At 44.7% G+C, this 24,087-nt stretch overlaps 1 protein-coding gene across 2 annotated transcripts; it reads right to left on the minus strand.

The window, feature by feature from the left end:
- Nucleotides 1-1,115: 1,115 nt before the first annotated feature.
- dyrk4 (dual-specificity tyrosine-(Y)-phosphorylation regulated kinase 4) lies at nt 1,116-24,035 on the minus strand. 2 transcript variants are annotated; one of them, XM_076019192.1, is made up of 15 exons: nt 23,588-24,035; nt 23,035-23,104; nt 9,857-9,940; nt 8,368-8,532; nt 8,105-8,258; nt 7,679-7,842; nt 5,581-5,717; nt 4,714-4,854; nt 3,860-3,998; nt 3,370-3,451; nt 3,079-3,251; nt 2,924-2,984; nt 2,665-2,794; nt 2,402-2,577; nt 1,116-2,306 (listed from the first exon to the last, which is right to left on the minus strand). In XM_076019192.1, the coding sequence occupies exons 1-15, from the start codon at nt 23,617-23,619 to the stop codon at nt 2,062-2,064; spliced, it is 1,953 nt and encodes a 650-aa protein (XP_075875307.1). In that variant the 5' UTR covers nt 23,620-24,035; the 3' UTR covers nt 1,116-2,061. The 2 variants fall into 2 exon arrangements, with proteins under 2 accessions (XP_075875307.1, XP_075875308.1); XM_076019193.1 differs by lacking the exons at nt 23,035-23,104; nt 23,588-24,035 and adding an exon at nt 12,637-13,135.
- Between the last annotated feature and the right edge of the window lie 52 nt (nt 24,036-24,087).

Consider the following 24,087-nt stretch of genomic DNA (forward strand, 5'->3'; position numbering starts at 1 on the left):
ACACTAGCTGGGAGAAACAGGCATTAAACCCGTATGTTCAACAACTACGATTGTTTTCTGCACACATTAATAATAACATGATGGAAACGTACATCGTGATTTCAAATATCCTTTGTTGATCCCTTTCTTGGTGTTTTCTGGCCCTGTCTTGCTTGATTTCCCCCCTTCATACTTGCCAGACTTGCTTTTATTTCCCTTGCAGTTAAGGGAAAGTCAGGGATGTGAACTTACCAGATGGCTCTGCATCTCCACCGCCTGTTAAATTGCACAGTATTGTCACACAGCACCTGAAATCACTTTAGGGAAAAGAAAAGACAGCCAACTACTAAAGTTGAAGTGGGTTGTAACATAACAATATAACCACATACTGTCTTTGAAATAAATATTTATTTATTCATAAAATACATAAAAATGTAGATCTTGACTTTACATATTTGGGCTACAATCCATTTTCCGTGGATCTCGTAGTGCTTAGCTAACAGATAGCTATAGGACACGAGTCTATCTTTAAATCACTTTTCTGTTGGCGTCTAGAAACATGAATCAACAGTAATAAAAAAAAAGTTGGTTATCATTAGGAGTCAACTTCAATATATTTAGTTCAAATTCGTTCATGATGTGTGAAGGATCACACATCACTGTCAAAAGAAAATGCAATCCTTGCAGGGGACTATGTTTGGGGACTAGGTTTGACGTTTGTTCTCATCCACAGTCATAAAGTGCGAATATTCTAATACTGCAAGGCACAAACTATCATTATTAGTTGTATTGTTCCTTTCTAATGTAAAAATATTTGAACACAGACATACAAAACATTTCCAGAAACAACACAACAAGTAAAACCTTGTCTAAACTCTCAGTCAACATCTGAAAACATTTTCTTAAAATATCCTCTGTACTACACATTTGTGGGTACTTACAGGAGAAATATATTTACAGTCATTTCTTCTTTACAAATACATCACTTCTGGCTGCTGTTAATTCCATTTAAAAGGTGAAACATGCCGAAACAGAGCCAAACATGTTCCACAATAAATAACTACACTCTTTAACAACCATTTCCTGCCTGCATTTCACAGTAAAACTCACAAATTACAGTTATTTTGTTATTTAAAAAAAAAACACAACATTTTGGCTCAGCCTTTATTGCACACAATTCCTCATATATGTTATCGTAATGGAAATGTGAGAATGACTTCATCAAAAAGCAAAACATGAAGCTATGATCAGTGTGAGAGCCATGCATTTTAAACGAGAGCTCGAGTTTGTAACAGAAAATGCAAAACACAGACACCAGAAGCATTAAATGTTTTGGACAATGTTTTTGACATTGAAATGTTCTTTTTTTTTTGTGGCAGAAAGTTTCAGATTTCTTGGACGACATGTTCGAATGTCTGTCACTCATGCAGTTTGAGGATGAACCCGAAACAAAAACACAACATTCTGTCTATTTCAAATCAGCACAGCAGGAAACGTCTCTGTTTGCTGATGATCTGTTTCCCCTTCACGCAATAACGCCAATTTCCTTGATGCTATTGGAGAAACACCTGCGTGAGCTTGTTACCAGTTTGAGAAACTGAGCAGTGGGACGTCGGGCGGACATGAAGATAACAGTAGCATCTAATGAGACTGTGGTTTGACACCTATTGGATGACTACCCATCCCAGAGAGCGGGATCCCTTTTCTGTGGGGATCTCAGAGGTTTCTTCTTTTTCCTTGTGAAGGATTTTTTTTTTTCTTTTCAGTTTTTCCTTTTTTGGATCAATGGTCTAAGGGTAGACGGTGTTGCACCTATAGAGAATGTAAAGCTCGTTCACTTGGGCAGAACTTGGGCTGTACAAGTAAAATCTCATTGACTGACTGATTGATACGTGAAATTTTCCTGTCTGAATCGTCGAATCGAACTTTCCCAGCCGTCCTTTCGTTTCCTCTGCAGCGATGAAATCATTTCACATTTGAACCAGCGACGTAAGAGTCGGACCCCGATGGTTCCCGGTTATCCGTAGTGCGGTGTGGTGAATCCCTGTGAGAGCGACTGTACATGACCGGAGGCAGACCATCCTAGTTCTCTTTTCTGTCCGAACTGTCCTCTTGAGGCTTGATGATGATGTGAACGGGCCTCTCGCCGCCGCCGCCTCCTTGCTGCTTGGCGTCGGAGGAAAGCTTGCCGTCGTTCTCGCACACCTCCTCCTCGGCCGAGGCTCCGATGGGCCTCAGACGCTCGGCGGGGGCCATCTTCGTTTCCGCCACTGAATCGTCTCTCGTCAGCTTGTCGGAGGCGCTGCTCACCGTGCCGACTCCCTCGTCTGCGGAAACAGGGGATGATGTTGACAATGCTTCCTTTGTTTGCGGCCGCTTGTGCGCATTAGTTCCATTAATGTGAACAGGATTTACTTCTTACCAGGCTTCTTGCTTGTCTGTCTGTGGAAAGTCAGCTCGTTGCTGTTGTCCCTGCTGGGTGAACTGTCCGTCTTCACCGCCGGCCTGACTCTTGGTCGCACTTTGTTGAAATTTCCCTCCAGGATCCACTCGTGTTGTAAACCCTCGTCGGGCGTCATCCGCTTGGCGGGATCCCAACTGCACACGCAAAAGATTTAAGTCTGCGTTACTTGCGAGAAGGTCGCTGCTACCGCTCGCTAGAACGCGGGGCGGACGCCTACTTACGTGAGGCAGCGTTTGATGAAGTCTAAGAACAAGGCATCAGTCGTCTTCAGCACAGCTGACAGCTCCTTGGAGTTGGGTCGTCTTTTCTTCCCCTTGCTGTTTGTGATGTTCCTGGGGTTCCCTTTGGAGTCTGTGCATCAATACCAATCAATAGCATTCTTTCATTTAGAACATCCTTTAATCTGCTCAGTAAGAATATATTAACAGATGGGGAAATCCAAATCAGACAAGGACGTGATGGGTGATGGTAAGTACTGACCGAAGAACAGCCTCTTCCTGGATGCAGACTGGACAAAGTCATTCGGCGGCATTCCAAGAACCTGTAGATTCAAACAGGAAGTCAGCTTTGTGCAATGAAGGCGCAGCTGGCGGTTAACGTCGTAGACGCACAGTTCCTTGCTCGCTGATGCTTACCTCCATGATGCAGGCTATCTGCTCCACCTCACTCTCTCCTGGGAAGAGAGGGTAGCCGGTGTAGAGCTCGGCGAGGATGCAGCCCAGACTCCACATGTCGATGGCCATGCTGTACGGGTGACCCAGGATGACCTCTGGGGAGCGGTAGAAGCGACTCTGGATGTAGGTGTACACTGATAGAAATGGAAGAGGCAGAGCAGGAGAGTTAAGGGACCTGGCTATTTCTTTCAAATTCCCTTATAAAAGAAATAAAATTCCTTTATTTTTAATTTTTTTTTTTTTTTTTTTTACCTCTTTGCTGCTCATAACAGCTTGACCCAAAGTCAACCACCTTGATGTTTCCCGGCCCTCTCTGAGACAAAAGGATGTTTTCCTGTTTTGAAGCAAATGGAAAGACGTTGAAACAAGCTGCAGTATTTTATCCCGCCAGCAGATGGGGCAGCATTTACAGTATTTCCTGGGGATCGTTTTACTAAGTTGAAACGCTTGTTGAATGGACAGCCGTGGTCTACATGAGGGTTTATTAGCATCATTATCAGGTTGTTCAACATGTATGCATCTTTCTCCTTTTTTCACTTTATTTGTTCTTACAGTGTAATTGCGACTGCACATTAAATGAATGTATGGTACAATTAGACCAGGTGCATGGATCTGAATGACACAATGGAATGGGAACAAAATAACTCTGTAATATGGAAAACCTGTCATAATGCCCCCCCTACAGCGCTTTAAATTGGGAACCGGGCCGATCGAAAATGACAGCAGACAATGAGGCGTGTACCGGTTTGAGGTCACAGTGGATGATCTTCTCCCTGTGCAGCATCTGCAGGCACCGCAGGAGAGCGTGGGTGAAGCGACGGATGAGAGCGAGGCTGAAGCCCTGGAAGTTGTTTTTTTTGATGAGCTCGTACAAGTTCACCCTGCAAATACAAGAAAGCGAAAGAAAGGTTGTTTGTAAAATCTTCGGCCTTTTAGCTTTTTCTTAATCGACGCAACATAAGGTCTCATAGGACTGAGGCTACATACATTCTCTAAATACACACACGGAATGCGACATTTGTGCGTGTGTCCTCCTGCTATTTCCTGCTACTCGCAATGAGAATAAACTGTGGCCTGTGTAACTGGAGCCTTCACACCCCGGAGCAAGAAAGGGTAAGAGATAGGGCCCTAATCAAGACCTTAACTAAAGGATTCAATAACAGTAATGTTAGACAAGGTGGCAGGCCCAGACGTCCTCTAAAGGTCAATCAGCCAGAATGATACACAAGCTACCTCCTGTCAACCAGATATAAGTAGTGACCAGCATTGGAAACACAGCTGCCCGAAATAACAGACAAACACTTGAATGTTCCATACTGTACCAACCCCCAGAGGTCTTTCGTCCTAACTCTTCAATTCACCAGAAAACAGCATATTTTGCATTTTTCAGCATTTTCACATTCTCAAAATTCTGCTTTAAATGATGTTATGCTGGACAAAGCATTCAGAGGGAGGTGCAAATTACTGGCTGGCGTCGTTGTCAATAATGTAGGAGAAGGAGCGATGGAGCCCTTTGTGACATGAACGTAATATGGGCCATTCTGAGGGGGGCCAATGATGAAGACTTTTGACCAAACGCATGAGAAGCTCACTGACCCCAGCAGCTCGAAGGAAATGCAGAGGTGATTGCGGAAGTAGAAGTACTCCTTCATGTGGATGACGTTGTGCAAGTTGTCCTTGTCTTTCCGCTTTATGACGTCCAGAATCTTCAGCTCGACCAGAGCTTGGTGATGGAACCTGCACGTTTGAAATGGAAGGGAAGATTGGCCATTCATTTTCTTGATTTTTTTTTTTTTTTTTAATAAGCAGACACAGAGTACCGTTTCTTTACTTGAGGGAAAAGATCAACAGCAGTATTTTCAGCGACTATTGCTAAGTTGTTGCGTTCAACAGTCTGCATTCCATGAGGGGGAAAACTAAATCTTTTCCTCGTCTCAGAGATTTGTGATTCACAGACTTAAGCGGAGAGTGTGCAGATTTTGCCGAGACACCGCTGCGGTAGCTTGCACCCGCTTTGTTTTCTGAATTATTAAATCTGTGGCAGGACCCGCTTGCTCCTCCGCACTCCACTGTTCCTGTGATCCACTTGGAACGAAGGGCAGGTAAGACAAAACCGTGGGGTGCCGGCTTCTATCATGCTAAATCAGGAACAATTTACTAGACCCCTAACACGTAAAGTGATCTCGGTGAAGACATGTGGGAAAACCTCATGGCCCGGTGTCACATCTCCAACGGGTGCCAGAAGCTGACTGCACCAATGTGACGAGCTGCACGTTTAAGAGTGTATATAGTCAAATCAAGAGTCATGTGAGGGCACATAATGTCGGCCGTGTTTTCAAGACACAGTGCCACGGATCATCAACTAAAGTCAGTGAAGACCTAATCAAACGTATCTGAGGGTAAAATGAAATGGATCATAGCTGAATCAGGTACTTGTATACTTATATTTTGGATTGGCTGTACCTTTTCTTATTCCGTATCATCTTGATGGCTACAAGTTCATTGTTTTTGTGGTCCAAACACTTCAGGACCTGCCCGAAGGAGCCTTTCCCGATAACTTCAAGCACTTCGAACCTGTAGGCGATGTGGTCGTGCAGCACCTGGAAACAAACAGGACAGTCGGCACAAGTCAGTACGAGTGAAGGGTTCTCACTGAGAGAACGAGAGAAAACATTCGCTAGCGCCAAATGTATCTACATCCAGGACTCTTGCAAGGTGTATTTTATTTATTTATTTTATTTTCAATTTTTGAAAGAACCTAAATACCTTTTGACCATATCCTAAGAGTTCGGAATTCAAAAAGCAAAACTGATATGCAGTTCATTTTCAATTGTACACACAACTTACAATTGAATTAGGTGACTTAGTGACGCTACGCGCAGACACACAGTCTCTACAATCTACAAAAAAAAAAAAAAAAAAACTTCAGCGGGACTTCAGCGCGATCTCAAGCCCCACCCCCTCCGTCGACGAAACTTCCGCGGGACTTAAGCGCAATCTCAACCCCCCGTGCCCCCACCCACTTAAGGAAACTTGCTAGTATCGAAAACCTTATCGAAAATCAATACTTTTCCAAATATCGTTTCGAAGTCTGAAAGCCAGTATCGTGACAACACTACTGGGGGGCACTTTGATCTGGACTGACTCCCTGTGCTTTTCAGAGGACTGAATAAAATTGTCACGCACACATCAGCGGGAACGAGGTGTCAGGTGCTTTTTAACGGCCTGGCCATTTTACAGCCTGACGGCCTTCTGGTGTATACGGAACAGTGCAGTTACTGTGCGCAGAGTTTCCCACCCGAGTCCACCTGTTTGGTGGGTTTATATCTACAGCTGCTGGGATTAAGGTCACAAGCAGGCATCTGGTCCCGAAGCTTAGGCGGCTTAAAAACCCCGCACAAGAGAGCCTGTAAGAGTGCTGGAAGAACCATCCTCACGTCTGCTCTCTTACATCTTATCTCTCTCTCTTTCTCTCTCTCTCTGTACATGCTGGATTTCGATGTTTTCTTAGCTCAGAAAACTGCAAAATGCAATTACGGGTTGACTCTGAAAGGCGGCGAGTCTCTGCGGCAACGTCATAAACATGTTTATTGTGACGCAAAAAATGTTTTCACCCATTTATTTCATGCACTTCTTTTTACAAACATGTTTTCGCGATAAGGTTATGTATCGACTCCGAATCTCACAAAACAAATGCAGAAATATTTTCGATGTGGTACGAGACATCTTCCATCATCTCTGCCCATTAGAATAACTTTATTTTATTTTTTTTAAATTTGTTTATTTTTTTTTATTTTACAAAATGGGACACTGTGAGGTTTACAAGATTTTGGGAAGACACTTTGGGAAAATGTATTGTGGCGTAATGTAAGAAATGTAAGTGTATTTGAATGGTCAGATTCTTTGAAACGGGTGAGAACTGGAACGCCCGTCCACAAAAATTGGGAGGTGGGGGTGATATTTAACCTGAGTGGAAGGTAGCGGCGTTATGTGATCTTCGGGTTGCTGTGGTGACTGATGCAAGTCGAAGTCCAGTTATATAATGACGCGGTACCACGAGGGAGAGAGAGAGTGAAACAAGGCCCGTCGGACCGAGCGGAGGTGCAGCGTGGAGGTGACTTTCCACTGCTTCTACTGGCACTGTGATGTCTCAGTCATCACGCAAGGTGTTGGGGATTCAGTTGGAAAGCGGGGAACTCAAACACGCAACGTGGGAGATCTTGTACCAGCCACACGTAGCGGTGTTATGAGCGTTTGCTTTTAGGCGTAATTTCTTTGCTAGATTACCTCACATGCTATAAATAATGTTTCAATTAATGAATTATTGCATGTGCCAGGGGGTATATTTCAAAAACAGCCATCTGTGATAAAGGAGTGTGACTTAAATGTGTCGAAACACCAGCCTTGTGTATTTTTTGCAGTCGATGTCATAAAATAAACAAGATATCATCCTTTTATTTGGGATGAAATCAAGCCGTTTCTTAGGTCACCTCGAGGCTAAAACGAGATGTGGCCGGCTAAGTGCGAAAATAACCCTCTAACGCTTCATCCAACACATTACCCTGATGTAACTGCCGTGCTCGTCATCGTATCCGGAGTTCTGCGGCGCGCCTTGGGAGCCCTCGATCTTCTGAGAGCCCAGACCCATGAACCAGATCTCCGGGAAGTCCATGATCTCCTCCTGCTCGAACTCTGTCAGCCGGTCCTGGAAGTGCTTCAGTGCCTCTGCAACAGGAAGAGAGAGGAGGTGGACTGGATGAATCACTTTTATTTTTATTTATTTATTTTTTTTATTGATTGCACCTCTGCCAGGAGCATGAGGACTGTGAGCAGTCACCTGCAATGCCAGTGTGCTATTTTTACTGCACCGGTGGTAGTCGGACTTAGTGACTTTGAATTGTTATGGTGAACAACCTCACAAATACTCAGTGTGTGATGTAACATCTACCAGTGGTGTTATATAATATTCATATCTATAGCGACGTACCCGTGGGGGACATGGGGAGCCTCTGTCCCTCGTACGACTTCTCTTTCTCCAATTTGTTGCTGAAAATCTTGGCGCTGCGAGAGATGGACACTCTGTCCATCGCCGTGCCGAAGCGCATGCTGAACTGCTGCTGAACAGGCTTCGGCCTCTCGTCCTGTACGTCAAGAAGATGCAAGTCATTGAAATTATTGCCACAGAAACGTGATGTCGCTAAATTTTCCAGGTCCAACTTTTTCGATAAAAAAGCATTCCGCGTGTCTCACCTGGCTCTGAAAGTTGCTCTGCACCCCTTTGCTGACGATCTGGGGAAGGATGCTGTCTGACTGCTGCTGCTGCTGGTGCTGCTGCTGGTTTTTGGCATTGCTGACCACCACCTGGACCACCGGGGGCTCAAGCTGCGGTAAAGTCCCGACGCCAGGGCCACATTTCTGTAAATAAGAAGACTTTAATATTTAATTTTTTTTTTCTCCCCGACTCCATTGACCAAATTGGACCAACACATTTGTGGGAGTGACCTGAGACTCAGCTGATGGAAAACAAATGTCAGGGATTTAACACACGGTGCATGTTCCCTCACACAGGGATTTTTAAGATCTGTTTCCAGAGGAGTATCGCAGCCTGCATTTTGACACAACAGCCGAATTAATAATGAAAGAAGGGCTGAGGGGAAACTCAGAGAGTGAAAATGCGTCAGCAAGTGCGAGGCTTTAATCCTCCCCTCCCTTTTCTTTCTCTCGCAACGGTGCATCTTGCAGCCCGTCTAATTTCTTTTTAAAGAGAGCATGCGTTTGCGCAAGGCCGCGCCTCGTCAAGATTACTCAGAGTTTTTCCCTCTAGCCTTTGACATACCTCTTGCAAATGCATTTGGTCTTTGGGAGGCTCAGTTGACCGGGACCCCCAGCAAGTTGCTGGGGCTGGAATTACGGATCAGGGTGAGAGTGAAATGAGGACAAAGCCCGTGAGGCTGACGGCCCTGACAGAGTCTGTCTGCCGCGGCTCGGCGGGGGAGACGGAGAGCGGCAGCCTGCTTGTCTCTGAGTGCCGTGAATTACATGTGTTACCGCAAACACGGGGCTGGCAATCCTCAGGAAAAAGCTGAGCTGTGTCCTTGGTCGAAATCATAAATCTTGAAAATAAATAATGCTGGAGGAGGAGTTTTTTTTTTTTGCTGCATATCACAGCCTTGATCTTGCTGAAATTCGCAGGACGTCTGGAGACGTACAGTGCGGATTCGCGTGAAATGTCCATCGCATTCATTATGGACGGCAACACGTGCTCTCCCAATCTGACCAGAAAATAGATTTGATTTTTCATCTCGCCGTCAGGAGCCGATTGCCGGATCTGCCAACTTGGGGATGACGCATAGAGATAAGGCTAAATATAGTTGCGTGCACCTGCCCCAACAGACAGAGCAAGTAAACACGGCAACATGGCTGCATATAGTTGAGGGTGTGTGTGTGGGTGGGTGCGATGCGGTCATATGAAGAAGGCGCTCCGACGTGTTAACTCAAGCAAGACGTGCGTTAACGGGGCTATTTGCGGAGAGATCTCTTGCGTGAATAACCGTCAGCGATGGTGACCTGAATTATGACATAAGGAGGAATGAGAAAAAGAATGGCTTGAGGTTGATCACGTCCTCGTGCCGTTCATGTGACGCAACCTCTCGGGAGGGGGGAAGGATGCTTTGTTGACACAACATGTTCTGGGTACGGGTCACTTGCCACAGTGTGCGGGCTGTGGGGAAGCGCTGACCTGTGAGCAGGGGCGGTTCGTTCCGAGGCGGCTGCCTTCCACCGGCAGTCGGTGAGGGTGAGGGAAGGCGTCCGGTCGTGACGTCTGCCGAGAGGAGAGGAGAGGAGAGCAGAGGAGAGCGGTTCAGAAAAAAATATGCTTCAAGGTTCAGAGAAAAAGATGAAAGCTTCTCTCTTGCATCGCACAGCTATTAGGGAGTGCAGCATCCATGCAGGGGCAGCTTCAAATTTAAGAATCTGTTTGCACCAAAACAGGGATTAGAAGACGCCGCTATCAAATAATAATTCTCAGGCGTCTCTCTCTCTCCAGTTTCTCCAGTCAAAGCTACGGCCTGCGGGAGGCTGAGTGAGGCTGCCGCAAGAGAAGCAGAAATAATGCACTGTGGTCCAAAAATAGATTTTTTTTTCTAAAGGTAGGAGTGAGAGAGAGAGAGAGAAAAAAACCCAGAACAACCCAGCATTCTGGTTGCACGCGCTGCTTTGTGAAGGTGTGTGTGTGTGTGCACATGTGCAGATCCATGTGCCTGGCGGAGGGTGCGCACGTGGCTGCAAGTCTGCACACTATGGGCAACCATCACACTGTTAAAAGGAAGCTTTAAATGTTGTACGAATCCATGAGGTACAGTGGGCAATATGACTATATATAGACATATATATATATATATATGTATATATATATATATATATATATATATATATATATATATATATATATATATATATATATATATATATATATATATATATATACATATATATATATATATACACACGTCCGTATGTATGTATCATTATATAGACAGTATATAGCTATATATATATATATACATATGTATATAGATAGATAGATAGATAGATAGATAGATAGATATACACACATATGTATGTGTGTATATACACATGTATTATATTAAAAGTTACAAAGCCTTTTGGTTGGCCCTTCTTGCTTCTTGCTCTCCTGCAGATTACTGTACAGCTTACTGCTGCCTTATTAATCCTTGGGTGTGTGTGTGAGCAGCTGTTTTGGGCGACACCATATGGGTGAAATAAAGCTTCGCCCATATGGGGCACGTGCTGAACACTTTTTTTGCCAGCCAGGATTTTGGGGTAAATGTGAAATGGGAGGGGGAGACAGGGCCTGGTGGGCGATGCTCCCCAGAAATAATCTCAACCTTTGCCGTTGGGCATCAGATCAGTTTCACAAAGATAGTGAGCGTTAAAAAGGCCAGAGCTGACCTTTGTTTTGTTTGGTTTTTTTTGTTGCAAAATGTTGTTTTGGTCACCGACCTGACTGGAGCCCACCACTGCAGCGGCACTCACTTTCCCTGCCCTTCCCGATTAAAGTTGACAGGAAGTGATGCAGCGGTGTGCACATGTCGTAATCTCAGTCGAGCAGGGAGGCTCCATGTGGGTCACCACGGTAGCCCGTCATCTCAAAAATCAACCGCAGTGGTCTGAGTAAGCCGCGCTAATGATCCACTGAGCCAGAGGAAATCCAGTGACACCTGCCTCTAGTGACCAAGTTCTAAAGAAACAAACAGTGGCCTCCAACTCTCACGGGATGAACGAGTTAATTTGTCTGAACCCAAGCGACTCAAACGCGAAGCTTTTGACCCAATCCGTCACTTTTCAAAGGGTTTTGCCTTTGCATACGTTTTCCCTGTTCAAGCTAAAAATGCACAAACAACACAACGCACGACACAAGTGTAGTCGATGAGGCATCTGAGCAAACAGATGGCGATGACGACAATTCATCTAAAACCGGAACTGGACCAGAATTTCGGTTCACCTTTGGTCTCACTGTTGAATGAGTGTGAACACAGATGCATGTTTTAAACGGCAGACTCTGACGAGGAGGCTGGTGACTAAGTATGCGCTCCGCTGCAGGCAGCTTTTTCTCAGTGTGGGTCAGCCAAACAGCACACTGTAAAAGTGTGGTCACTCACACATCTGGCTGTCAGCTCCGCATTTTTCCTCATGTGTAATTGCACTGACCGATGGTTTTCACCGCGGCTTGCCGCTGGCATCAAAGGTGACCATGCAGGAGCGTGAAGGGTGCACCCAAAGTAAGTTTAATCGCTTAAATTAGTCAGTGTGTCAAAACAATACGAGTGACAAAGGGTGTATTAGTTTGTTGAAACATTATTACTGTAAAGAAGAAGAAGTCCTGGAGCGACACACAAACAGCAAGTGGTTAAATTTATATCAGTTTCCATGTAAGGTGTGAGGGAAACACCAGCGCACATATAGACTTACAGAACCTGTCAACAAACACTTAAATAAGTGGGCTAAAATACCGATTGAAATGGAAATAGATTAAAAAATGTCAATGTATCTTGGCATGCTGTCAGGAGACAGACAGTAGACATGTAAAACAAATCACAATGCAAAACGTAACTTGAACTGGAGAGCTGGAACATAGTGTAAGAAAACGAGCAATCAATTGGCTGGTGACATAAAAGAAAAACAAAAAACACATAGAAATGAAACACTTGAAGGTTTTATTTTAGTACGTGAATGAAAAATGATACCCATAAAGGGATTTTCCTGAAATGGAATTAAGCTGGAGCGCAGCCCTGTATCCGGGCAAAAGAAACTCCGAAAGCTTGTGACAGCGGGGGAAATGAAAACGAGCCTCCATAATGTTACTTAGAGCATTTTTTTTTTTCTAAAACTCATTCATTCAATGATCAGTTATTATCAGGACCTCAACTGTTTTTTTGGTTGTTTTTTTTTTACACAATAAACCAACAAACCCAGTAACAACCCGAGAAACCTCACCTTGTTATTGATTTCTGGCAACATGCTGTCTTATTAGCGTCTTGAAAAAAATAAAATAAAAAATCCACGCCACAAAAGAGAGATTATAGAATCCAAGAAAGAGCCATTGCATCCGGTTCTGGTCAAATCTCAGCAGGGAGGCGACAGCAAGTTCGCGATGGGTCGCTGGAACGGCACTGGGAAGAGACACTGGGCTTGAGTTGTAATCCCGACGAGTGATTCGGATCCGAACCTGCCCGCATAGGCTACTCCCAGTTTTACGCGCGCGGCGTAAAGGCGCTGTCGTCAGAGGAGGGGGAGATTAGCGAGCGCGACAAGCTGTCGAGGGGCTCTCTGGCTGTGCACCGGCGGCGGGGCCACCTGTCCAGGTCTCTGCCGCGGACAGCTGGGGCTTTCCCGATATAGATTTGTTTTGTCCGGCGAACTGTTCGTTCCCCTCCTACGCGCGGCGCCGTGACGGATGCGCTCTTCCCAAAACACCGACGCTGGGTGCGCGTGCCGGAGCGGAGGCTTTTCGCACGCACGCACGCACGTAGGCACGCACGCCTCGACCACGCACCGTTTTACAGTAGACGGAGGGGTTGACTTGCACGATTTCCCACTGAGGCTCCGAGAGAGAATCCCCGCTCTCGACGTTAACGTTACTGTCGCTGCCGCCCAGGCAGGAGGCAATATACACCAGGAAGGAGGCAAACATGCAGCAGATAAGCGCTTGACTGCAGCGGAAGCTCTGCTCCCAATGTAATAATAATAATAATAATAATAATAATAATAATAATAATAATAATAATAATAATAATAATAATAAAATATCTGTCTTTGAAGCCCCACGGTATTTAGCTTTTTATTGAAATGACTATTTAACACTGAAAAAAAGATCAAATATAACTTTTATTTATTTATTTATTTATTTTTAAAACTTATTTACTCTTAGTATAATTGGCTGCATATGGCCCCCGGGGCCGTATTATGCCCATGCCCGATATGTGCCATCTTATCAATAGTTGACCATGTCCATACCCCATTTGTCAAATGCGTTATGGTTGCATAGTCAGTCAACACTTTCTCATTAGATTCTTCATCAAAACATCCTTCATCACTGACAATATTACAGCTACTTCTTTCCTTTTGTACAATTTCAAGCACATGTTTAAGAAAACATAAGTCTAAAATGCATTTCCAATAGCAAGAGGTCAAAACAGTGCCATTTGTTACCACTTGCTACTTCCTGCTGTCAAGGTGGAAACAGCTTGTTTACTCCTTGCAGGTACAACAATGAGTACAGGGAGTTATTATGATTAGATGGCTATTGTTATGCAACAGTAGCAGACATGTTAGTCATCAGCCTTGGCCTTAGGGACGGGATTTAATGAACTGCATGGGAGCTGTTCCATCCCTCCTTATTACACCTGCTTATCTTTTCGCTTATTACCTAATACGCCGTTGCATTCAGTTTGATAGACGCCTACTGAGACCTGGAAATGTTATCTAAAAATTGCCCCTAAAATGTTACTCGTGGGCCACATAACAGGTTTTTATCTGAACAATGAGTTTGGTAGATCCCCAGTGATGACAGTGGCCTTTCAGAATGAATGAGAAAAGGGAAAAAAAAAAAAAAAAATCAAAGTGATGACAATTGGAAGACAGGGATATTGAGCGAGTGGTGGTCCTTTCAGCATCCCATCTCTTCAAAATTTGAATCCAATTAATAATAGTAATTGTGAAACAATTCAATGTGCTTCTGTTTGAGGAATCAAAGCCAACTTTCCTCAAGATTTTGTAAAATTGTCAAAATGCTACTAGAAGCAGCTTAGTTTAGCATAAACACTTTCATTTGGAAGAAACGGCAGGTTTTAAACCCGCTCTAAGACATGCTTCGGGAAACAACCTAAATAGGAATGTCTTGTTTATCTATGTGTAAGGTGCAATTAATGTGAGACACTGACTAGTGAGGCAACCACTGTAATCCCTGCCACCGTTCACCTGGGATCTTTCTGCTGCATGTATGTTTAGTCACCCAGGTGACGATGCACTGGCAATGAAAAACAACCACATTCAAACAATGCAGAGACAATGTGTAGAGCCTTCACGGCTAATTATTAATGAAACAAATGGGGTGTTGGCATTCCTCTGTACAAAAGACAGAGTGTGCCGATCCTAGACTGGAGAAGGCTTGAGAAAGAAGAGATGAGAGTGAGCGGGAAACCAGATGTGTGAAGGAAAGAGGTGTGATGTCCACACAGGTAGGGGCAACAAGAAACAGCCATCACAGTGAGCGTGTCTGTGGGTAGGACAGAAAGCTTTCTGACTTCTCATCTTGCCACCACACGTACCTCAGGTTGCACCCTCCTGCTTCTGGCCCAGCAGCAGCAGCAGCAGCCCCACAGGAGGCTAATCCCACAGCAGGAAAACAAAGTCCTGTGGTCCCACATAGCACATGTCCTCCATAGTGTCCCGACCACAACCTGAAGGCGTATCTCACACCATTCCAGGCAAGAGACAACGCAAGTTTCTCCACAAATCAAAGTTTCAAAGGTCAGGATGACGGGCCTTTGCTTCCTGCTTTATAAATACAAAGGCTTGGCTCCTTGGCTCCATTTCCCCCAATGCATTCTTCCTCAGTCAGAAGACGAGGTAAAGTTCAGCAGAGTTGACTTCCTGCAGGTTGTGGTTCTTCTCCTGAAAACGTCAGACCGTGCATCAGCTTAACACTCAGAATTCCTCCTCCTCATGTGAGTCCAAACTTTATTCCTCTGCTCCGGGATACAAACAGCGCGGCGCCGGAGGCTGCAGGCACACACTGAGGCGATGCTTTTCTCTGTGCCAGTGCAACAATCGGCGAGGGAGCGCTCTCTGTATTTTCCGCTACCAGTGACGCATGGATGGGATTCGACGAGGGACCCATCCTGAGCTGGAGAGACATGTATGGGCCTGGCACTTAGCTCCGTGCAGAGGAGGCCTTTGGGAGGGAAGGTTACGGGGAGGGATGCTCTGCAGACAGACAGGCACATTGTAGACACAGACTCTCCCAGGTGAGCTCTTCACGGGGAAGTAAACTCGACACAGAGGAGACGCAGCACTAATGGGCTTCCCGTCGGATGCAGCAAAAGCTTGCGACTTCCTTGGACTTCCGCACCTGCCACCGTATCTTAGAGACAGAAACCAGGCGGGCTGTTGCTCTCCTCCTCCTTAAGTCCTCCCAGTCCAGCACCTTAATTGTTTTCCACCTACACTGCTGCTGTTGCAAAATCACAGCTGGACTACCGCCGCCTTGCTGTGTGTGGGTGAACCTTATTTCACCCTGCCCTGATTGCTCAAAGCCTCCATCCAGGGCACAAGAGGCAATAGAGCTGAATGTGGTTCCTACTGGTACCTCTCCGTAATCCTTCATTTTTCAAACTATTTGGTTGCAATTAAAAAAAAAAAAATGAAGTCATTTTAAAGCATGAAGTCCTTGATGGATGCTGCAAGAAGGCTTCAAGAGTTGCCTTAAAGTAGCTTAGTTGATTCATGACTAAATAAGTCATAATTTTAAACATCCCGCATTAAAATCTAATACCCTGAGGGATATATGGAAATATCTATATATTTAATATATGAGTAAAATATGGTCAAAAACAAGTTTTAAATTTGGGGGGAACGGGGGGGGATGGGGGTGTTAATGTAGCACCTACTTTCCAAATGTTTTCTGAGCACAGGTCATGTTTTGGTGGTGTCAAAGTGTCTTTACCCAGAAGAGTTCTGCTCCACTCCCAAAAATAACATCTGTAAATCACCTTCTTTTAGTGACAGGAGACGTGGTGCTATTTGTGCAGCACGACGGCTACTGTATTTTATTACTGACTAGTCAGCCAGTTTTTTCTACTTATATAACACAGCGCAGGAGCTGCTTCACACATATTATTTTTTTCTTTGCAGGCACAACATTCAGTCCACAGTTCTAAATCCTGAGTGCGTTGCCGAGCCGTTTAAAATTGAATTTCTGCCCCCCTCTGTCATCTGCACGATCAGGCTGGATTAGAGTGAGCGGCAGGTGGTTGAACAGGTTGCGGCAGGCTGCAGAGAGCCAAATGACCTCCTCTTAGCGAACGATAACCCAGTGCCTTACATTCTGATGGGCCTTGGCTAATTGCTGACTGGTGCCAGATGAGGCAAACCGAGGCAAGGTGCACCTGCCACACAAAACCGCCAGTGACAGGTTCGCCTCGCATTTGGCACCGAGGCCTGCGGGTGTGTTGGGTGACCTGGCTGGCCGGCTGGTGGGGAGAGCAGCTCCTGGAGTTTCAGGCGCTCAGCGGCGGCGTGGTGCCACGTGCGACATGGGTCAACTTCACAAATTGACACAATTGTGGGAGTCGAGGTGACGACGGACATATGGGCAATTAAAGGCTTAATTGTGGATTACGGATGACATGTTAATGCACTTGGCAAATATTTGCAGACAGCGTTACGAGCTTGGCGAAGAAAGACGTGGGAGCGGACAAATGAGGTGTTAATAGAGCGACTTTGGCCTCTGGGTCTCCCCATTAGCTATGTTCTCCAGTCTGATCTAAACCTCGGTTGTTCGTAAATTCCAAATCCACTGTTTACATGGACACTAAATAAAATGATCCGATCATGACGGGCGTATACATGCACCAAGCGTTAATCAGAATAAATAATTTTGGGCATGTCTAATTTTTCAGAAATAGTAGTAAAAGAGGAAGCTATACTTCCGCCTGTGTTGTGAATACAAACATTTTATTTTCCTCCCCTGTGGTGCAGTGTGCAGTGTTAACATCTTTTAAAATTTCCAGCAAGAAAGTTGTGTCAGCAACAGACCAGTTTTGCTTCCCTCCTGCCATGTTTGCCTCTTGCCGAAAAATGACCGACTGCCACAAAGGCGGAAATGCGCCACGCTGACGTAGCACACATGCACAGCGGAGATAATTTCACCCCAATTAGGAAGTCAGGATCCGAATGGGTGTGTCCATGTACGGCATTCCGAATAATGATTGGCATAAACCACCTCTCTCTTTCTCTTTCGGAATGAAATTTCTTTCTGTATCGGATCAGAATCTTCCGACTGATGTGTTTACATGAAGAATTTTTAATCTGATTGGGCCTTTATTCTGATTATTTGTGTCCATGTAAACGTAGCTATTATCGATGGCGTTTCAGAAAAAGGAGGCTGATTTTAACTGCATGTTTGCTCGAGTTAAAGCGGAGTACAATTCTCCGTCAGCCTCTGGAATGGTTAACGCAATTCGGAATTCATCAATACCTTCTGAAAGGTTAGTGGATTAGAGCGTTATTTTTAAACACAGAGGCAATTGTGCATTTTTTTTTTTTTTTAGATTAACCAGTGAGTTGAACGTATTCATTAAACTCTGTCATGGAAGTACAGTCAGGTCAAACTCTAAACGGTGGTCTGATTGCCCTTCTCCGTTAAGGACTAGGTGATTTGGAATAATTGCCCTGCAGAGGCTCACTCCACCACAATTATGAGGAGTACGAGAGAAAAAAACTCCTTGAGTTAAACAAGCTTGTCCAACAAGAGCAGTGTTGAACAGTGTTTGATTATAAATAGCACCTGAACAGGACAACGAGGGCAATTGCATGAGTCACCCTGGACATACTGTGCAGGTTCGGCAAGAGAACACTCTGCACGGACGACATAAAAAGATGCAATAATTACACCTGGTTTTTATGTTTGACTGTGTTGCTGATTTGCTTTTTTAATGACAAGCCCTCACCTGGACATGTGTATTTTCTACACCACTTGATTTGGATGTTTGTAGGTGTATTGTTGTAGGCTGGTGGATGGAGGTGGAGACTAACCCACTACTTGATATTTGTGCAAACCCCGCCGCCCTGTTGAGACCACCTACATCCACAGAGTGCACGTAATCCCGCTCATGCTCCATAATACGTGACACATTATTTCATGTAGCAAAAGATGAAAACACAGAAAGGGCTTCCAGGCCATCCTGCAGAACCCCAGACAGGAACAAACAATTGATAGAATTGGGCTGTGGATCACATTTCCAGGCCTTTTAGGGAACGTCTACCAGACTGGACCTCGTGTTATGAACAAAAGCTTCCGTTTTCCATTTCATCAGCTTGTACAATTAGTATCTCATTGCTGAATCTAGGCTAAACCTTTTGTGCTACTTCTTTTCTCAAATAACCCAAACAACTGTCCTTGCCATGTAGGCCAGCCAGAGATTTCCCAAAACACTTCCTGTGACGAGGTCACGTGACTCTATTTTGACACTGGTATGAATGTAACTGAGTGCATATATCTGGAATTAAGCAAGAATTTTCAGGATAATTAAAACCCACACAAAAAAACTTTCTAGCAAAGAAAAATGCGAAACAGACAGAAATCAAATTTTGATATCAAATAAAACCATTAGTGAGTCTGACTTTAATGGACACTAATCATGGCATTGTAAATCAGGTAACAACTATATAACTTATATATAAAACAGCAAAGCCTCTACTCATTTAGAGCAAGATACAGCTTCAGCCCTGGGATTCTTACCTCATTAATCATTCTTTCATGGGAGATCTGTTGTATCACATCCTTGGAACGAGACCCGACCCAGGACGTCATGCTTGTTTAAAAAAAGCTGATCAGATGAAACAACTGGCCTACATCCTGGACAGCTGGGGCTGGTTGTGGCACCGAAGCATTTGTAAGGCCGTGCACATGAGATATGTCGTGCCTGTAAGTCTATCTACCTTGATAAAAATGTGTGTCACAGGCTTCGGTGCTAGATTTTCTCACAACACTGATGGCTTGGCTCCAGACCGTGTACAAGGCAAGTGTTGACCTGAATGCCCCAGACACTGCTCTGCCAGCGCTGAGAACCTGAGGAAGGAGGAGATGCGATCGTGCAGCCAGGCTCGTCTGAGTGATGACGGCCTGGTATCTCTGGTAGCTCTAAAGTCCTCGCATAGCTCTAATGCGGCTCCCGATGCCCCATGTGGCCCGAGGGAGGCAACACAAGTCACCACTAATTAATTTCCATTTTAACACCCACAAAGCTCCTTTGAAATCCCCTTCATTTTTCTCACCAAACCATAAATGTCATAGGTCATTCCATTCGGATGCCTCAAAAACGCTGCCCTCTTTTCTCCTCTGCACCACTAGTGTGATGGTCAGTGTTGACAACGTGGTAAGATGAGAGTTGATCCTGTCGACCTTTCACAACATCGCAAGGCGATCTGCTTTTGTCAGCCTCGTACCCAATGCCCTGCACGGAGTGACCCAGACAATCTGTGGGTGCAAATTGCCTTTAATCCCAAAACACGCCTTTTAAATGCAGACAACGAGAGCTGAAACCATTTGCTGTCTTCGGGAGACAAATGCAAAAAGCTCTACTGTTCCAATCCACACTGTGTGACCAGAGCATAGACGGACAGATGGAGCGTGTAAAGGAGACCTCATTGTAGACGTCCAAGGCTTTGTTGTCAAAAGATCAGATAATCCACAGGTCTACACTGACACTCCCTGGCTTCTGAGACCACCGGCTGAAAGGTTAATCCAGACTATTATCTACATTGTCAAACGCATTGTGAAACTTGAGTATGAGCAAATCTATCTAACGAGTGAAAAAGGTGTCTTTGTTTTGATGATTAGAAAATTATTTTTGTGGATTTTCAGCTTGACGTTTTTGACTAAAACACAATTTAAAATAAGGATTTCTGTCTCATCATATTGCACTATATTCCAAACTGATAAACTGGACATACATAAATTTATGCACCTTTTGCAGCTAGATCAGGATCTACTGTATATATACAACTGTCAATCATTTTACTGCTGCAAAAATGAGTGCTAATTTTTTGATGAGAGCCAAGGATGTGTTACATAGCACACCGACAGAAATAATCTGTATGTTATATCACATATATTTTCATAAAAGGCACCAAGTGGATCCTCTTGCGTAACCACATTTTAGATAAGACTTCACACATTATTACACAACAATGTTGCTGGGCCTATGGAGCTGGAAGGAGAGGGTGCGACGGGGGAGGACGCTGGCATACTGTGGAGCAGCTCTGACTCACCGTTAAAGTGAAACAGGCCCTTCGCGCATCTGAGCCAGGCACTCATTAACAAAACTCCCCGGGGTGGCTGTTTACCCAGCATTCTTTGCATATGCAATTAATGTTTATCAGGACTGAGGAGGGTCCTTGTCCAGCTGTTCTCCCTTCTGAGTTGCCATCACAACACAGAACCGTTCGAGAGGACTCGCAGCTGCGGCGCGGTGGCACAGCTCGGCCTTGGGAAGCAGATCCAAAGCCTCTCGCGGTCCAGAGTCGAGAGAAAAGAACAACCACGGGAACCTTGGGATGATGGCACAGTTGCGTCTGATACGGTGGTTTTCACATGTCGAGGAGTGTGGGCCACGTGACCGCTCTCACAGTTTACGCCCGAGGCTTTTAGGTTGGCACACATGATCGGGGTGGACACAACACAAACTGCGCACACATCAGTGCAGCTAGGGATGTTAACAATTAATCGATTATTGATTAATTGTCGATTAAGAATTTATTTGATTACATTAAATTAGTCGCAATTAATTCAACATTTTTTTTTAGATGGGTAGCTAATATCAATATAACAGTGTAGTGGCAGGAAAGAGCAATTTACCTGTAGATACTGTGATGGTCATAATATACCAAGACCAAGTTACTTTAAAAAAAAAAGGTTGAAATGTGACCCATTAAAAGTCAACATAAAGTCAGAGGATAAATGTTTATGGTGTTTTTACTGTTCTCAAATGTAAAAATGGGTCACATTGGACCTTCAACATTATTTAAGGGTTAAATCATGTGTGCCTTACACATTTTTCATTGTGAAATTTAGACTCTCAGGAAAAATCGCCGCTTATCAATTAATCGTTAATCGATCGATAAGGTCAATCAACTAACGATTTATTAATTAATCGATAATTTGCATCCCTAATCGCAACCAAGTTGATAACTGCGTTATGCACAGCCGCTGTTGTGCATAACTGCAAACAGGCATCCATGTGAGGCAACGTTTACTGACACGGATGTTGGCGTGTAATTCAGCAGCTCTCTCTTGCTCCCCCTGCCTCTAAACGACAGGCTTTAATTTGCGGATCCGGTGTCAGCATGGGACAATGATGTGATGAGAAACCCTACCGCTGGCACTGTTCATCAGAATAATGGGGAGGTGCTCTCCCTATTCCGCAGTCTGTGAGGTGAAGGCTGGGCCAGGTACATGGGCCTGCCCAGGTAAACAATACTGTGACGTACGCAGAACATGAAGTGCACAAAAAACTTAGCATTAAATTTAGGGATGCAGTGTTTATACTGTTGAGGGTTCTAAAATGTAATGTGACGTGTAATGTGGAAGTGAGAAAAGAGATTTTTTGTTTAAATGCATGCAATTAATATATGAATCTGACAGCACAGTGTGGTTCAAAAAGTGTGCTCATTATGGATTTCAGTATGAAGTTATTGAGTTAAAAGTATGCCTGCATTTTGTAATGGTGAACACGGACTCCAAGTCATGTACCTTCAAAACATAATTTTTATACACCGTGAACACTGGAAGGTCAGTGTTTTCAGAGTTCCTCTAAAAGTTCAAAGAGTTCCTTTGTCCTTTCAAAGACGATGACACTACTCAACTGAACAATCAATACTTTGGAAGTTGCAACAACTTGCTTAAAATGCCTCTTTTTATTGACTGTGGCCTTGATTTTTTTCTGTGATCTTCTCTGCGCTACTTCTAAATCACCTCTCTCACATAACACACACCTGCAAACGTGCACACCAAAAGCAGGTCAGCCATTCACTCCAAATTGCTTTTCCACGTGTGCATTGTTTCCCCTCCATTCATCTATTCCGCGTCAGTCTGCCACCGTTATAAATAGACCATGGATAAACCACTTTGGAGCGAGATGAACAGCAGCAGATTGAGGTCTGAGGGGGCTCGCAAACAATTTAATCCAGCAAAGTGGTGAGGGAGGCGATTGAGTAAACCTGACCTTGTAGAGCAGAGCAGAAAAGTTGGCAAACTCATGTTCGGAAAGAGTCAACACTGTTCGCCCAGGTGGCATCAGAGCCGAGGTCTTTAAATGACACTATTATTGGCTATATTGCATATTGAAAAGGACACACTGACATGCAAGCAAAAAATAAATCCCAGGGCTCACAGAGTGCGCTCCGTTATAAATCACTTCTGCTGAGTGCGGCACAATCACATTAGCCACAACATTTAATGACCTGTGGATCAACACGGGGTGTAAGGTTGCCCAGAGGAACACTAAAACACGACGCTGAAGTTGGCATAGGCTAGCAAGCTATCCTGGAACATCCAGAGAGTAAACAACTCGATTATTTTAAACAACTTAACGTCTTTTAGAATTCACCTACCTTAATAAGTAGAGGGAATGACCCTTTTCTCTCCTTTAATAGCTTATCCAGCTTATTTTTTGAGAAATTTCTGTCAAGAAATGAACACAGTTAGTGTAAAGTCCATGCAAATCTAATGACCAAGCAGACTCATTTCATCAAGCAGCTCATATTTCTGTCACCGACCATCCTTGACATTGCATTTCAGGAAAATAAAAGTCTTTAGTGACAAGCACAGAATGTCTGAGTTGTTGACGTTTAAAGACAGTCTTATTTCACAAGGCCTGCTTTTTTTAGAAACCACACTGACACCTTCTTGGCACCAATTTTACTTAACACTCAAAAGTCTGAGTTGCTGCGGTCAACTTTGTCAATTTCCGGTTTCATTTTTGGGCAAGGCTCAACGTTTCGCGGTTGCCAGGTTGTCACTCGAAAGTATAGCCCGGAGGAGGAACGGGTTTCGAAGGAACAGGTACTTTAATGACCACAAACGACGACAACCAAACTTAATCAGGAACTTAATTTGAGCTGCTAAAAAAGAGACGCCCATACAGACACAAACTTGCGCACTCACCTTTTTTCTGACGGCTTGTACGGCGCGCTCATGGTGAGTTCAATCAGCGAGGAGACGGTCGGTCATTGCCGGGTCAGCAGCAGCCGGTCTGCGGACTCCAGGTGGACGTGAACGCAACGGCTGGCCGTGCGGCTACAGCTTTATTAGAACAATTACGGCTGTCAAAGCGCAGGAGGAAGCAGCAGGCAAGGCTGCTCACTGTCTGATAACGAGCCCACCCCAACCACCACCACCCCCACCCCCATCGGCGTTTTCTGCCCCCAGAAGCATCCTGCTAATAGGCAGGTGCGGCTCACGTGCATGAGAGCGCGGGGGGGGGGGGGGGGGGGGGGGGGAGCGCGCAAGAGACAGTTGGGAGCGGCAGCCTCCCGCGGGGAGATACGTTTCACCCGACAGGCGGCTCGCCACTCTGCTGCTGTGCTTTATACAATAACTGATTATGCAACTCGAAAGTCCTTCTCATTATAATCACTGGCTTTTTGTTTTCATCCTAGACCCCA

This window comes from Nelusetta ayraudi, unplaced genomic scaffold, assembly GCF_046127955.1.
Source record: "Nelusetta ayraudi isolate G7.1 ecotype Tasmania unplaced genomic scaffold, CSIRO-AGI_Nayr_v1 ptg000009l, whole genome shotgun sequence".
Taxonomy (NCBI): domain Eukaryota; kingdom Metazoa; phylum Chordata; class Actinopteri; order Tetraodontiformes; family Monacanthidae; genus Nelusetta; species Nelusetta ayraudi.